This window comes from Sparus aurata, chromosome 14 (assembly GCF_900880675.1).
Source record: "Sparus aurata chromosome 14, fSpaAur1.1, whole genome shotgun sequence".
Classification (NCBI taxonomy): Eukaryota; Metazoa; Chordata; class Actinopteri; order Spariformes; family Sparidae; genus Sparus; species Sparus aurata.
Genome location: NC_044200.1, coordinates 12,466,003 through 12,482,837, shown reverse-complemented (window position 1 = coordinate 12,482,837; position 16,835 = coordinate 12,466,003). Strand labels below are relative to the sequence as shown.

General features: G+C 45.9%; 1 protein-coding gene across 3 annotated transcripts in view; it reads left to right on the top strand.

Moving 5' to 3' along the window:
• prickle1b (prickle homolog 1b) overlaps window positions 1-16,781 on the top strand; it is a 32,554-nt gene extending 15,773 nt beyond the window's left edge. For 2 of the 3 annotated variants that reach the window (XM_030439665.1, XM_030439666.1), the window contains exons 2-8: window positions 7,275-7,472; window positions 8,634-8,747; window positions 10,928-11,065; window positions 13,082-13,285; window positions 13,408-13,594; window positions 13,729-14,733; window positions 14,834-16,781. In XM_030439665.1, coding sequence (XP_030295525.1) covers window positions 7,341-7,472; window positions 8,634-8,747; window positions 10,928-11,065; window positions 13,082-13,285; window positions 13,408-13,594; window positions 13,729-14,733; window positions 14,834-15,789 — 2,736 coding nt within the window. In that variant the 5' untranslated portion in view covers window positions 7,275-7,340 and the 3' untranslated portion in view covers window positions 15,790-16,781. Of the gene's footprint in view, window positions 1-2,913; window positions 3,316-7,274; window positions 7,473-8,633; window positions 8,748-10,927; window positions 11,066-13,081; window positions 13,286-13,407; window positions 13,595-13,728; window positions 14,734-14,833 lie in introns of those variants that run through there. The other variant, XM_030439664.1, reaches the window with a different exon arrangement.
• Window positions 16,782-16,835: the final 54 nt, after the last annotated feature.

Sequence of the window (16,835 nt, the reverse complement as noted above, 5' to 3'; positions counted from 1 at the left end):
GCCACCGCATAAACCCTCCATTAGTTAGTTCCTGCCTCATCGGCCTCAGACATGTGAATGAGAATGAGTGTCATCCATCAAGCACATGTCCAACGTCTTTGCAGAGTGCTGATACATGACGCCTTTGCCCTATAGGGGCCATTAAAAATCTCAGTTTATATCGCGAAGGCAGAAGTTCTGGTCTCCTAAGGAGATGTTGCCGTTGTGGTCCTACAAAGTTGAAAGCCGATGGAAAAAGTCCATGAATCCAAATCCAAAGAATGACCAAAAGTCCAAGACCTTTTTGAGCGCTGCAGTTTGTATTTCTGACAACTGGCCCATTCGTTAAATCATACAGAAAGCGCACCTTCTACTACTTTGAACAGCAAGATTCTCGTTTTAACATAGAGCGCCAGATTATATTTACGAACGCACCCGCCATCCAATAGGCTCGATTTGAACTCTTGATACTTTCTGCCCTGTTGCCCTTTCTCCCCTCGGAGAGGAAGCGGAGGAGACAACAAGGTCAACTCGCCTCTTTTGCTTTCCAAAGAACTGCAGGTCTTTGGCCACAAGTCTAACGGGCTGATATCTGCCCATTGTCTGGAGATAAAGCCGATCATCCTCTGACCTGTCCTCTATTCACATCACAGCATCCCTCACCCGCTCTTTGTCTATTTCGAACTAAGCACTTGTCGTTTTTTTCCCCGTCACCTCGTACCCCGGAGCTTTTCGGAACGCATATCCAGATAAATATCTCAGGAAACTCAATGCACATCTTTCGGAGGGTTAAAACACAAAGTGGCTTTTGCCGAGCGGCGCCAAAGGACCCCGTGGAAAACTTGAGAGCTTTCTCTGAGAGGTTTACCGTCTGACTGGACTGCCAAGCTCCTCTCCCTCCTCCCAGTCAAACTTCAAATATGCGCTGGGATGCCAGGAAAGAGGGCCGGTGTTGGCAAAGCACACAGACGATCCCATCCCTGTGCACAGGGAGAATCTCTCGCTTTATCTCGCTCCCCTCAGCTGGTTAGCTCGCGGAGTCGTTTCTCATTTGTAACAGGTATCTTGGCATGTGACAAACAGCTCCGTTGCCCTCTCCACAAGTCACTTTGTGGGGTTGTCAGGGGAGAGGGCGCCTTTGTCCGCCGGACAATTGGGTAAACTCATTTGTCATTTTAGACTCCTCAAATGAAGCCGTTGCTGCTTTTCAGCCCTTCACAATGACGGATGGTGCAGAGCCTGTCCGAGTAAATTACATTACAGACTTCCCCAGGCATATCAGCGGACTATTTTGTTTGTATTTGGTTTACTGTTTTATAGGCAGATGGTTTTTCAGCACTTTTTCTTTGTACCTGTTATGAGCAGTCTTGCGCGTGTCACGTTCTTCACACGGTGGATATCTCATCTCATTTAGGAGCAAAACTCTTCACTCCTAGTTCTGCCGGATTGTCAGGAGTTTCCTGAAGTGAAGTGCTTTCTGACAATAACGTCATTGTGATGCCGTGCTGAAGTGAGAGATGACGACGGGGGACCCCTCCCCTCTCGCTCATTCAAGCTCTCCGAAATAAGAAGGGGGTGGGGGGGTGGTGTTATCAGGGGACGGGGTGAGTGGACAGGTCCCCTGCGTGAGAAACTTCCAGAGATGGATGAGGCCGACTTGGGAGGAAGCACAGTCAATATTTAACCAGAAAAACCCTGAAGAGGACACGAGGGGTTTAGTGTTGGGAAGCCATTTGCTGCTTTCAAATGACTCAGTTCCTCTAAATCCCAGCTCTTCAATGATTGATTTAAGTAATCAATAGTTTTTATATTAACAATTAGCCACATGATAACTTGTATCGCAGTGATGAACCAACGCGGAGTGACCCTGCACTTCATCCTTATGGAGCTTTTTAGAATCTTTCAGCTTCTTGTTTTGGTTTTCTGGCACACAACTATTGTTTTCATCCAAAAAATGTTACAAAAACAAAAAAACAACAACTGTTCCCTGACTTATCAGCACCAAAAACAAGACAAAGAAAGTTAGCTATTAGCTGGTGAATAGGAGTTGGTGGAGACCAAAAACAGAGCTAAAAATGATTCAATATTGGATTCAATATAACTACTGATGTCTTCGTTTCTGCCGGATGTGCTAAAACGCCATAATTTGCCTTTTAGCCATTTTCCAAAATGAGTGCTTGATCTTCATTTAAAAGCATTTACGGTCAAACCCTTTTCCTGCTCCAATTACGCTCATATTTGTGCACAAATGATCCAGTTTATTGATGGGATAATGGAGCAGCTGGGTCCCAGAACACTTGCATTAAACCCGGCATGTGATCTAATCAGCAGCTGAGTGGAAATTAATGTGACGTTATTAGAGCAAGTGACACGAGGTGGATCAGACAGGATGACCCCGGGAGCCGTTTAATGACTGAGAGAGCGGCGGGAGGGCGCAGCCACTTGAATCTTAAATAGAAAAGTTTGCCTCGGAGGAATTGGTGACTTCAAAATAAACTTGCATTCGCTCTTTTTTTACACTTCTCATGCAGCCTCAAAAAGCAAGACGAGCCCTTTTTCTTTTCCTTCAGGTTTTGAAATTGACTTTGGGATCATTTACCCTTGACTGCTTTCTCAGAAGGTGGCGAACAGCTGTCTGGCTTGTCGAACAAAACATCCAGAAAGAATAAGACCGACTGACTGAGAGAAAGGAAAAGAGTGTGAGAGTAGAGTGGGCATGTCATCTGGCTCTCAGGAATCCTGCAGCCCAGTTAGGGGGTTGGGGGTGGGGTGGAGGGCTCGGTGTCACTCCGGAGGAGGAAGGGGTGTGGGGGATAGGTGGGGTGTTGACTGTGTGTGTGTGTGTGTGTGTGTGTGTGTGTGTGTGATTGAAGTGCAGTGGCAGGCGATTTGCTCTGGAGGGGAGGAATGAGGGAGGGGCTGACGAGGCTTGGCTGCCCCTGGAGCGCACACACACACACTCACAAACACACACACACACACACTCATCCACTCACTCCCACACTCACAGGGATCAGAGACACTCCAGATAGAGACGTCACCTCTCTGCCCTCCTCGTTGCTCTTTGGACTTAATAGATTTTTGGATCCGAATGAGTTGCTCCCCAGCTGAGGGGCTGAGCACATCTTTTTCAGGCGGCTGAGACTTTTTTTTTTTTTTAGAAAAACACTTCCCGGCTGATCTGGATCCAATTTAAAAAACACGAAAAAAAAACGTGGTTCCGTTGAGCTGGATGCTGCAGAATGGTAGCCAGCCCTCGGATGTGTGCGACCAGGAGACTGTGGCAGTGAATGAGAGCTTTATGCGGAGGTGGAAAGAGGGATGCTTTTCCTGGAGGTAAGAGGAGCACAGATGAGCACGCTTTCCTGAAAACTTGCAAACGCAGGAGGGATTTTTGTTGACTGAAGGGCAGGGTGGGGGAAAAAACCTCCTGCCCAAGTTCCACTGTCGCCCGGCTCTGTCGGTGAGACGTCGCGCGATGGATTGTGGGGGATTTGAGAGTGAATAGCAGAGCTTGGCTCGAGATTAAAGTGCTGTGCATCTGAGAGGTGATCCTTCATTTGTGTGTGTAGGTCTTGCATCTTGTGCCTGTGTGTGTGTGTGTGTGTGTGTGTGTAGGTGGTCTCGCTCCAGCTGTGTTAAGTCTCCTGTGCACCCCCTGACACCCATTTGGCCTAAAAACAACACTCCTCGCCAGTCAAAGAGTGATGACCTCGGCCTTTGAACTACACTATTTAATGGTTTTCCTAAAGTAAATCCTGTGACGTTTAGGAATAATATTCTTTTCTTGAACTGTTTTGGTTTTAGCAAGTGCTCAACCGCCTCAGATCTGTCCTCTGAATCAACCGCAGGTAACTAAATCTGTAACTTTTTGATGTTTAAAGGGACAGTATGTAGTTTGGGAGAATACATTTAAACTCAGAATTAGGTATTAGGTGATTATACAAACTCAGATATATTTATTTGTTCTATAAGTGAATAAACAAGCTGTTCTGAGAGGAAAATCAGGTCCCCAGAACACTGTTTGAAGGTAGAAAGGTGGCAGGGTCCGCCACATATAAACAAAGTATGAAAACAAGTGATGAAAAAGAAGAGAGTTTGTTTTTATAGTTATAGTTTGGCAAAAAAAAAATCAGTCAATGAAGATCTTTCTCTTCTGATTTAATTTTCAACATAGTGCACCTTTAAATAAATACCTACTCAAATATCGGCTCATAAAAGTCAACGCTCAGTAAATCAGGATGTATCCCTTTAGGTCGCCCGAGGTTGTGTTCACTTGGAACTATATGTGTTTGACTAGCTAAGGAGAGCCCTTTTAAAAGTGTCAGTTAAGCGGGGGAAGGCGCACGTGATTAACCGTTAGCCGGCTACATCTGGCCCCGTGTTTGCACAGGCCCGATGTTGGGACTCTTTAAATGCCTTTTTCAAAAAAGTTTCCCTTTTTAACCCCCTCGACCTCCTCCTGTCACGTCTTCGCCAGGGTTTTAAAGGGGGAACGGTTGGACATTTTGTTTTTGTTTTTCGACAAAGACGGCCTTTGTGCGGCTGCCAGTGGGTGACATGGTGTAATGTGAGTTGCTGCGTGTGTGTTGGCTCAGGAATCTGCAGTCACCTTTCCACAGAAAACTTGTGGGGTGAGAGCTGAAGGGCAGAGGAGGACAGGCAGGAGTGAGAGGATGCCGAACTACTGACAGTTCTAACAGTAAATTAATGATTTCAGTCACTTGCTAAAACTGCTGCGCTTTATTTAGTTAATTATGATAGGAAAGTAATTGGGTGGAAAAAAAAAAACGATGTGTCAAGAAACTGAACTGGATGGGTGCACCAGGGCCGGAGCCGCCTTCTCATTCCTGAAGTCATTCCTTTACTCCGAGCTGCACACACACGTATCTCACAAACAATCACCACTGTTGAGATAGCGGCTTAAAATAATCTTGGAGAAAAGAAAAACTAACTCGATCTAATTGCACCACTTACTGGTCTTAACTAGGTTAGCTGAGATAAAGCAGAGCCGGTGAAGAAAAGGCTTCTGGGTGATAACATTATCTGCCCCACCATAAAACCTGATAGATTGGTCACCGAAGAACAAAGCGACAGTCGAGATACCCTTTTGTTCTGTGATAACAGCGCCGGTTTGACTTTTAACTGCGTTTCTAATCTGTAAAAGTCAGTGTTTGGAGGTCCTGGGCTTCTTTCAACTGTATGCTAATCGGGGGCAATGCTTATATTTCTCGAGTTTTCTTGTTGCTGGGGTTTGACTACGTGGTGGCAGGAGGACAGGAGGGTGAACTGAGAGATGACAGATTGGAAATTTCTACAACAAGGAATGAGGCTGCAACACTGCGATGATGTAGCAAAGAAAAGATCAGGGAGAAAATCGTGATCAATATTTTGATCACACAATTCCACCTTCAAGTATGTATTCATGTACATATATTAAGTTTTGCCGCCCACCCCATTCCAATAACTGCCACACGGTCCCCAAGTAGCCGATTATCACCCTGGTTTTTAAATGAATTGAACCTAACTGCTCTACAGTCAGTTAACAGGCATAACGTTTGGTCTATAGAAGCCATCATGACCTTAATGTCCCTCACAGCGCTGCTTTTGTGTAAAAGATCAAACCCGTGTAAAGTTTGGAGGGCCTGTGTGAAGTCCTCCGACTGTTTTGTTTCCACCCAAACAAGTTCTATTCTGGTCCGGATTTGCATGTGAAAGACTCGGAGCGTGGGCGAGTCGCTGGTGGCTTCTTCGACACCTTGAGACCAAAGTGCGGCGCGGGGGCAGGCTGAGGGGGCTCCGGAGAGCACGGCCGCCACGTCCGAGATAAGAGAGGCTGCTGCTGAAGGTGGGAGGCGCACAGTGACGAGACAGATTAATTATTCGTGCCACGGTTCATCTGTTATCAGCTCGTAAAGAAATGCTTGAAACGCTGCTGCGAGTGGATTCATGCTGCAGTTGACTTTAGATTTATATCAGTTTTCCCTCCATTTGCTGTTTTACGCGCAATTTCTTGATCATGGCAGATGTGACTTCCCGCACGCAGCTGTGAATCTCCGTCCCGGCGTAACGTGCTAGGCTGCTTACACGTGTTTCACAACCCTCTGCACTTTTTGAGCACAGCGGTTAAGATGCAACAGATGTTTGGTGGGTAACAGCTGGACATTTCTGTTGCATCATGTTAGGTCGCAGCATTTACAATCCCCGTTAAAGAGCGCCGTCCGAATGTGCCTGGTGTACATTTTGTTCACGGCTTGCAGTTAAAAGGAGAGGAGCCAGTCGTGAGGATTTACATTTGTAAGACACAGCAAAAGAGGCTTTGTTTTGATTTAGTTCTTGAAATTTAAAGGTGCAATGTGTGGGAATTAGCAACACAATGTGAGGAAATAACAGTTTTGATGTTAGGCCTATTACAGAGATGTCCACAGAAGTTAGCACCCTAACCAGCTATCCCCAGCCCGAAGCTCCTGTGCTAGCAGCGTCCACACCTACACTGCCCTGATCCGGGCCGCTGGCTGCACGGCTAACTGAGCTAACTAGCTAACAGCAGCTACTGGTGATGTGCTGCCCCCTCTTTGTTGTTTTGAGCATGAATTGGACAGGTGAGCCATTCTCACACACCGCTCCTTTAAATGTAAATACAGGAATTTGAAAACCGTCTGTATTTATCCGTTTGTGTCATTTATCCAGTGTAACATCAGTCCAGTCCAGCTGGCAAGAGTCATACATTGTTGTCGAGTAAGTGCATCATAATGGAAAAACCCTGCTTTGATTTTCCATTATATATCACCCCTAGGTTTGTCTTACGTTACCTTTTAAAGTGTTTCGGGCACTGTATCAAGCATAATTCTGCTGCGGATAAACAAAGGAAGTATGACACACCGCGCTAATGCGATGGAAAATAACATATCAGTGATTCTTGAGTGTGACTCAAGTGGACGAATTGAGAAAGGATGGAAATTTGTGTGATATGTTAAGAAGAATCTTTGTTCTGTTTTCCTTCTCAGCGCTTCTCGGTGTTTGTTCAGGCTGTTCTGTTAAACTCTTAAAACACTGCGGGGAGAAACCGTTATCTTGTTGAGAAACAGCGATTAAGGCTAATCGATGTTGCAGGCACACACAAGAATGCGGAGGGGCTTACAATAAGTGCAACAAAAAAAAAATCTCAGTCAGCATTATCCCAGCCAATTAAAGCAATTGTCAAACAGAGAGGGGATTCAAAACTCTATTTTTAAAACTGAAAGGTGGATTCTGTAAATGTGATCCATTAAATCCTCTCTTTTTTATATCCACAGCACTCGTGTGTGGTGAACCTGGAGCGCAGTGAAAGAGGGGAGCGTCCTGCACCGCGGGGCCCGGACATGGAGCCTCGCGCCGGGGGAAAGATGGGGAAGATCACCGTGGGCTTCCAGAGGAGCTCCACCTCGGACGACGACTCCGGGTGCGCGCTGGAGGAGTACGCGTGGGTGCCGCCGGGAGTCAGGCCTGAGCAGGTTGGTGCCGTGGCCTGTTACACTGCAGAAACTCAAGTGCTTACCGAGTATATTTCTCCATGTCTATGGCTGAAATACCTCAATACAAGGCTGAAATACCATAATACACTACAAGAAACAGGCGAGGCAAGTTTTTGCAGTGTACACTTCCTCCAGAATTCCTGGAATTATGAACTCTGACTTGAGGCTAGATGCAAGACCAAGTTTCATAAGTTTGGAAAATGGTGGATTTTAACTGTTATGTTTTCAAGGTGAGGAATTTGCTTGAGTTCATATATACTCCTTGAAAAGTGCTTGATTTTCAATGTGACCTGGCGTAGTCTACCCCCAAACCCAGATGTAAACCAAAAAAACAAACCAAACAAGCAAAAAACTAACCCGAAACCCTATACCGTCATATTTACTTGTTGGTCTTGGTACCTTGAAAGTTCTTGAAAAGTGCTCGAATGTAACTCATAAAAAGCTCAAGGAGTCCTTCCTAGTATTTTTTATCCATTTGTGAGGACGAGAATATAAACCTGTACGATGACAGAACATGGTTTTAGTTCAAATAAGGTTATGTGTGCCGACCTTCTGCTCTCTGTGCCCTACCAGCGGATTAGTGGTGCCACATGTTGATGTCCAACATCTGGCCCTGGATTTTTTAATTAATTTTAGATACACATGTTCAGGAACTGTTTGAGCTCCCCCACGTATTCCCATTTTTTTAACAGCGAAAAATTAAATTAGTCGCTGTTTCCTTCTCCCCCCTCAGCCGCAGTTATCCCAGGCAAACATTCTAGCATTTCCAGTCCATTGCTATCTCTTATACGTGGAGAGGTTTCACACTCAGGCCTGTGAATGGATCGTGATTGACGTGTTTGCCCCACAAGTGTCCAAGAACAAGGGACGCACAGAGCGGCAGTCACTCTCCGCTGAAATCCAGCTGGCCTCTCCTCTGTCACATCTAAAGCAAAACATGAGAAAGTGCACTGATAACGCTGCTCGCGGCATCATGTCTCGCTCAGAGAGAGAATCTCAAATAATGCATTATGGGAATCTGGCACTCCCGTCTTGTTTCCCACCCCTGACCAAGGTCCACAGCACAAATCTGCCAATGAAATGGCAGAATGCGATTCCTCCTCTGTCCTTTAACGTTCATCAATCTGTCCTCGTCCGCAGGTCCAGATGTATTTCTCCTGTCTGCCGGAGGAGAAGGTGCCGTACGTCAACAGCCCCGGAGAGAAGCACAGGATCCGACAGCTCCTCTACCAGCTGCCGCTGCAGGACAACGAGGTAGAGATGATGAGAGAGAGACACTGACAGTGTGTGTGTGTGTGTGTGTGAGAGAGAGAGAGAGAGAGAGAGATGGAGATGCCATGGAGACGCCACAGACAGTCCAACTGCTTTATATCTACATGTGAAACGACGTGTAGTTAAGAATACAATAAGCTTCAACTCACTAACTTAATGTTCGGATGACAGTGGAAAGCAGAGGAGTAGATCTCTTTAACTTAAAACCAGAAAAAAGTCTTTCCGTGCTCACTTTTGCACCTTGCTGCTTGTATTTAGCAACATTTAAAAAGTTTGGTGTTTAAGGTTAACGTAAAAGTAGAGGTTTGGTGTCATTTTGCTCATGTACGTACTGACAATTAGAAATGACAAACTACACCCAGCATTAACTGAACTGCAGCCAGCAGCTGAGTAAAGCTCAACCAATCTTGCTGACCTTTCCTAGTAAATCTAAAACAATGGCTGCATTCCCTCAACTGACAAAAAAACCCCTCTTGTGACAGTAAAGCACATGCCAGCCTCTTGTGTATAAGAGCTTTTACGGTGTGTAAACCAGCACTCCTTTCACATCTGTGTTAATAGAGTTTACATTAGGAGATATGGTGGAGGGGTTATCACCAGAGGGGATGACCGGGGAGGGGGGGGGGGGGGGGGGGGTCTACTGTCTGACGGAGGTGGTCTCTGTATACACACATAGAAAAAGCACAATAAAGACACACAACCGCGCTGTGTTTGACTGAGCGGTTTTATGATGTTTGTCGGCAGACCTGGCGGTTGAGGAGGCAAACCGCCGGAGGATTCCTTGCGTAACTGTGGTTCGGAGGGATAAGCACTATGTGTGTGTTGTGTGTGTGTGTGAGTGTGTGTGTGTGTGTGTGTGTGTGTGTGTGTGTGTGTGTGTGTAAAAGGGAGAGACAGAGACATTAGTGTGTGTGCGAGCTCACACACCGGCATCGTTTACTGTTGTTTAGAGAACAACCGAGCTGGTTGTTAGGATACTCTTGGTCTTTTATCTGGGCCCTTCATCACCATCTCTAAACAGAGAGGAAGGGTTTGTGTATCGCTCACGCCATCCTTTCAACGCAGCCTTCAGAGGAATTGGCTTTAATTAAAGTCTTTTTCCAACCATATATGGATCGCGTGTGATACACATCCCTAAAGCTGAAAGTAAAGATGAGAGATGAACCATCAGCGGTGATGGTAATGGCTGGATGTCATTAAGCACTATCTGCTTCTCTTTTTAACTGGCTTCTCTCTTAGCCAGGGTTAATTTTGGCCGCCATTTTAGATTAAGTCTAGTCTTTAGTTTAGTCACACTTTAGTCATTTAACTCCTTCATAGTTGAGTGTAATTTAGTAGTCGACAACTCAAAACATTTTAGTCCAGTCTGGTTGACGAGATGTCAAAGTTTTCTCTCTTAGCTAAACTTAGCTAACACTGTTTTGTTTCACTTGAACAATAGAACAATACTTGGTAAAGCAGTTCACCTGTACGACCAAATAGTTTACTTGTCCCAGACAAATTAAAACAACTGTCAAACAAAACGATAACTAAAGTTTTCAACAGAATGTGAAGAAATAACAGTTTTGCCATTATAGCATCTGTATGTTGATATCTACTGAAGTTGGCATGCTAACCGGCTAGCCGGTCCTGTCCCGTCAAAAGCTGTCGCTGATGCTCCGAGCTCCCAGTCTGGACTGCTAGCTACACGGCTAACTGAGCTAACAGCAGCTACAGTTTGCAGCAGTTAGCAGTTAATCTTCTGATATACGTCTTTTGTTTGTTTTGAGTATAAAACTGATAGGATGCCAGTATTGCACTTTTAACATTAGTAAATGTAAAAAAGTAAACATTAGACTAACGTTAGCATACTTACGATGGCATTAATAGCAGGGTGGTGTGGCTTCAGGAGTCTCCCCAGGTTGGTTGTATACTTCTCACTGATGCACAGTCTAACATTGTTATACCATCGCACCCCGTCCAAGAAAACTAAACACACATTTCTTCAGTTTTTACTCTCAAAGATCTAGTTTTAGCTCATCAAAAGATTGCTCACGGGCATTTTCGTCACAGATTTCGTTAACAAAATTAACAGTGCTCTGTGCGTAAAATAAACCTTTCTTGTTTTTCTTCTAGTCTGTCAGCTCCACTCATGCTTTCCTTCTGTCTTTTTTTTTCCTCAGGTGCGTTATTGCCACTCTCTGAGTGAGGAGGAGAAGAGAGAGCTCCACATGTTCAGTGCCCAGAGGAAGAGGGAGGCACTGGGGAGAGGAACACCCAAGATCCTGCCCCGAGCTCTGCAACACACCCGCTGTGAACATGTAGGTGCCATACGTGGAAACCCCTGAGCACACGCACATGCATATATGCACACAGCACTTGCATCATTTCATGCTAGTGTAGCCCTAAGATAAGCAAGCATGACAAGGAAACCAACATGTGGGTGTTGAGTTATTTATATCACAAGCAGCTAACACCCACCATCCCATCCCAACTGGTGGCACCCCGAGGCCGTTCCTGATTGGCTAATGCGATGGTTTTAATCATGGACATAAACTTCCTCATTAGGACGAGAGGGGAAGCAGGGAAGTTAAGAGGCTCATGCTCAAGCCGAGCGGAGAGAGAAAGCTCCTCAGGAGGAATTCGGCAAATTTCCTGCCACCCGTCTATATCTCAGCATGACAGGCTGCAACAGAATGTACATGCTAACGAGTAATTCTTGCATAAACTCTTAAGATCCTACTTTTTCCAAACAAGACACAGTATGTGGCACAGAGATCCACGTCTCCTGGTATAATCACAGCTCAGCTCAGTACATGCAGCTGGCTTGAGGACTTTTTCTAGAAAGGATAGGTATGAAAACTATCAAACAAAGTGCATTTCAGCAAGCAGTTCTAAAGCCTGACCTCCTTTTCCTACTTTTGATTCGGTGATGGAGGTTTAAACATAACGTCCAGTTCTATTCAAGCCGCCCTTCATCATATCCGTGAAAAATTCCCTTTCAATGCAACAAACATAAATATTAGTGTTATGTGGCTTCCAGCAAATTGGGCCCTGACCAGCGAGTAAAACCACATCCTCTGCCAGGCATCCAGGAAGAGCGGGCCAGCGATGTTAATACCCCCGGACAGGCAGATGATGTCTGTCAGCACTCAAACACAGATGCTGCCGCAGAGATGCAAGGTTGCACGCGGGAACAACAACGGACGAACAAATCCTCAGACGTGCATGTGTTTTCACATATGCTGTTATTTATTACTCTATAACCACCCACTCGCTCATCCATACAGGCACACCTACACACATACTGTACATGCTCAAAAGGATATATCATTCACACACACTTTGTCAGGCTCCAGTTTCCTGGTGCCCCCCCCCCCGAATCCAAGGCCCCTGTCTGTCCACCCTGGTAATAATGGTTAACAGCTGGGCATGCTATCTCATAGCTGCCTATGGGCGCCTCGTAGCTCTGCTGGGTTATATAAAGACTATATTGCACGTTCAGACATGCTCCGACGATCTCTGTGGAGTCATACGATCTTTTGACTCGGGACCGAGGCCAGTGTATTGGGTTAAATCCCACAGGACCAAAAATGCTGTACAGTTCCTCAGCAACACCCAGTGAATAATTGATAATTTTTTACTTAAGGGAAACAGGCATCAGCTGAAACAGAGAAACGAGTCACTTTACCTGAGGCAGCATTTGTCCTGCAGCCTCTAGTAAGGAAGTTATGCTAGGCGTGCTAGATTCCTAAGAGTTTTGAAATGTTTAAGTTGCATCTGACCCCATGTCAGTGCAAAGAGTTGAGCACAGGGAGACATTCGGAGGGGTTGTCACGGATGCAATCTGCGTTTTCGTTGCCTTGAAAAGATAAATTGCACCCTCTGTGTTATCAACTGTTGCTGTTTTCTGGCGATGGTTGACACCACTCTAGGATTCATGGATGTGTTTTGAATAGATCATATTCCTCTGGCACTTACAGTATGATCACCTGTTGTTTGGCCTTCTTTGTTTAAGCGTTGCTGCAAATGAAACATCCGCAGATATGTGATATATTTTGAATAGTTATCTGCATAATCTCTCTTTTGTTTATGTAGCATTCCTAAAGTGTCACAGGCATCGAATGTACCAAACATGTAATCATCATCACATTTCATTCTCAAGGTAGCATACTTATCACCAGGTTTATTATTAATATATAATAAGCAAGGTCATAGGCTCGATGATGGACATGTTTTGTCCCCAACACCTTGTAAGCCACTTTGACAAGCTGTATCCAGTAGATGCTTGAAATATAAATCTCATGGATCATCTGTTGTTTGTCTTTGATTGACAGTGTGGCGGAGGCATCAATGGAGGGGAGATGGCAATCTTTGCCTCCAGAGCTGGGCCGAGCCCCTGCTGGCATCCAGCATGCTTCGTGTGCGCCACGTGTCAAGAGCTGCTGGTGGATCTGATCTATTTCTACCAAAATGGCAAGATCCTCTGCGGGAGACACCACGCTGAGCTTCTCAAACCACGATGCTCCTCTTGTGATGAGGTGAGATGCAGTAACAGCGCCACTGCCCTTTGTGTTTCACAATGAACTATGGCAATGCCAGTAACCAAGTTACAAAGACTTCCGAGGAACTCACTAACAGTGTTCTGCATTTATCCCTTCAGATCATATTTTCGGATGAATGCACTGAAGCAGAGGGTCGTCACTGGCACATGAAGCACTTTGCCTGTTTCGAGTGTGAGACAATGCTCGGGGGGCAGCGCTACATCATGAAAGATGGCCGGCCCTACTGTTGTGGCTGCTTTGAGTCGCTGTATGCAGAGTACTGCGAGGCCTGCGGTGAAAACATCGGTAGGTTATAATCGTCAGGTGCTAGAAAGATTTAAGATCGAACACAAAATCCTGTGGGTATTTCTACGACTTTGTTTTAAGAAGTACTATTGCTAATGCTATGCGCCTCTTCTCTTCCTCCCACGATCCTTCAGGTGTTGACCATGCCCAGATGACCTATGAAGGTGTACACTGGCACGCCACAGACAAGTGCTTCTGTTGTGCCCAGTGCAAGACATCCTTGCTGGGCTGTCCCTTCCTACCAAAGCAGGGTCGCATCTATTGCTCAAAGGCCTGCAGCCAAGGGGAAGACATTCATGCCTCCGATTCGTCTGATTCTGCCTTCCAGTCGGCACGCTCACGTGAGTCGAGGCGCAGTGTCCGCATGGGGAAGAGCAGCAGACCTGCCGAACAGTGGAGGCAGTCACAGCTGTTCAACCCACCCCCCACTGTCCCTTCGTTTGAGCACAAGTTCGTCGATAGAGACGGAGAGGGCGATGGAGATACCGATTGCGACATTGGTATCGTAGGGCGCAAGCTGTCCCGTCTAGGTCTGGAGGAGGAGAGGTTCTGGAGGGAGCGCGAAGACCAGGATGCTGGTGGAGAGGAGGATCCAGAGGAGTGGGCACAGCATGAGGACTATATGACTCAGCTCCTGCTTAAGTTCGGTGATCGTGGGATGTTACACCAACTTCAGCAGCCTTCTCTAAAATCTCCCAGTCCGACCAGTGACAGAAACAGACTATTACCTGTCTCTGACCCCTGGCTAAAGCCTGATAGCACGTCTTTGGGGGTCACTGCCTCGTCTCCAACACCTGCCAGCCCCACCCAGAGCCAGATTTCCAATCAATCCCGAGCCCACAGCCTTAGCCCTGGACTGATGAGCAAGACGCACCTGCCTGAAATGTACTGGGCCCAGTCCCAGGACGGGTTGGGAGACTCTGCCTATGGAAGTCATCCAGGTCCTGCCAGTGCCAGGAAGATCCAAGAGCTGGAGCTGGACCAGGATCAAGACCAATCTGGTACAGGAAGACAGCCCTTCTGGCCAGACACCAGGCAGTGGTACGAAGACTCTCTTGAGTGCATCGCTGATGAACTGAGGAAAGTCGAGCAGGGTGCTGGAGACTCCATGGACTCCCTGGCGCTCTCAAACATCACTGGTAAGGAGACTGATGATTGCATGTGTTCACTGGAAAAATGTGCTTTATTTTTATATCGAGCGGCTGTTTAACACCTGTCTCTGCTGTCTGTTCTTTTTAGGTGCATCAGTGGATGGAGATGGCAGGGACAGACCCATAGTCTACACCCTTGCCATGCAGGATCCTTCAGTGACGGATGACTGTGAGAAGATGAGCAACATGGGAACCTTTAATTCATCTCACCTTCACCACAGTGCCAACTCTCTCAATCTTAACATAGAGAAGGGAGATGAGGAGGAGGTAACGTTGGCAATAAGAGGAGGCACATCAGGAGGACTTCTCTCCCCACATTCAGAAGGCCTCCCTGCCTCCTTTGTCCACGCCCCGGCTCTGAGGAGGAGCAAATCCCAGTCCAGGCCTCCTCAGATGGTCAAGTTCTCAGAAGACACTGTGGATAACGGATATAACGATGGGTTTGACGTCAATATTAGAAAGCATCCCATGAGTGAGAAGCCACAAAGGAGGATGTACTGCCCAGATGAGATGGGTCGAGAAAGGAGCCGCCCATCGAGCCACCATGGGCGCAGCAGGCAGCACCCCCACCGACAGGGTCGGCATCACAGGAGCCGCAAAACCCGCTCGGACAACAACCTTCACATGGTGCCTTTGGAGAGAGCACAGAGGCCGTACGAGCCCCAGCAGCCGGGTCTGGTAAACCCTCCTTGTGGTGCTATGCTCCTACAGCATCCTGCACACAGGCTGCCCATGGCCTGTTCCCAGACCCGATCTGACTTCATGCCTCAGGGCTCAGCTCAAGGGGACCCACGGGTTGAGCATTTCATGGGCCTTTACAGAGATGAGGATGACTTTTGCTCCACTTGCTCTTCCTCATCATCAGACTCTGAGGAGGAAGGCTATTTCCTGGGCCAGCCTATCCCTCAGCCACGACCCGCTGGGCGCTACTATGCTGAGGACTACCCAACGAGGGTTACAGCCCTCTCCTCCCACAGCCATGGCTCACAGACTGGTCGTAAAAAGAGCCACCGCTCCAAAAACAAAAACTGTATCATCTCATAACAGCTCAGAGTGTATTTACATGATAATCTGCACTACAAAGAAAAAGTCAGATTTTTCTAATCATGTGGTTTTTCCAGATCAAAGACAGTTTAAAACAACCCACATGCAGTCTGTAAAGTACATCCCAACAGAAGGTGCATGGCCAAAATGTCAAAATGCATATCATATTTTAGACCCTAATCTGCTGAAAGAATAAATCAATTCAAACTGCAAAGACAGCATAGGAAAGACCGGATCTGTGTTACATTTAGTCAGAAGATCTATTTTTGTGTGTGCAAACCTGGCCTAGATACTGGGGCTTATTGAATTTTAGCACTAATATGATACATGGACTGGTACATTGTGAAGCCTTTCTTTTGACAGTACAGACCAAAACTATGTACAGAGTTGGCAGAGTGGCCACATCATACTTTTTCTCTCTCATTTCAGTATTTGCCGTTATGTTCTTTTCTTCTAATGTTTTTATGTTCAGTTAAACGTTTTGCAGCAATACCTTTGTGTGCTTTAAAATGGCAACATATTGTACACAGAGGCTGATAAAGTAGAAAATAGAAACAAACCAAATAATTATTTAATGCATAATAGTACAAAATGATAATGTATATACTAAGTTAAGATTTTAATACTGGTATTTTTGTATCTGTGGTTTAAAGAATTGTTTCTTTTGAAGTGTTTGATATCAAACAATAGCAGTTGTAACGGTTAACAAACAGACCTCCTTAATATTTTGTGAGAAAGAACAAAGAAGGTGCCACTTCATAAACTGTGCTCATCGCGGTTATGTCATCAAGTGCCATGTTACTCTGTAACAATGTCGATCATAACATATACTCCACAATGCTCACTATTGGTGTACAAATATAAAACGTAACGGCAGTAACACCTGCATTTCCCATATTCAGCTGAACTGTTCACTACCCTTGCTCCGACATAACCAGCTAAATGCTTTGTGATGTAAAGACGCTTTTAATAAATATTTTTCTCCTCTCAAACCTTCAGGAATTATTTTTTTTTTCTCCATCAAAATGTTGATGACTCTATACTGG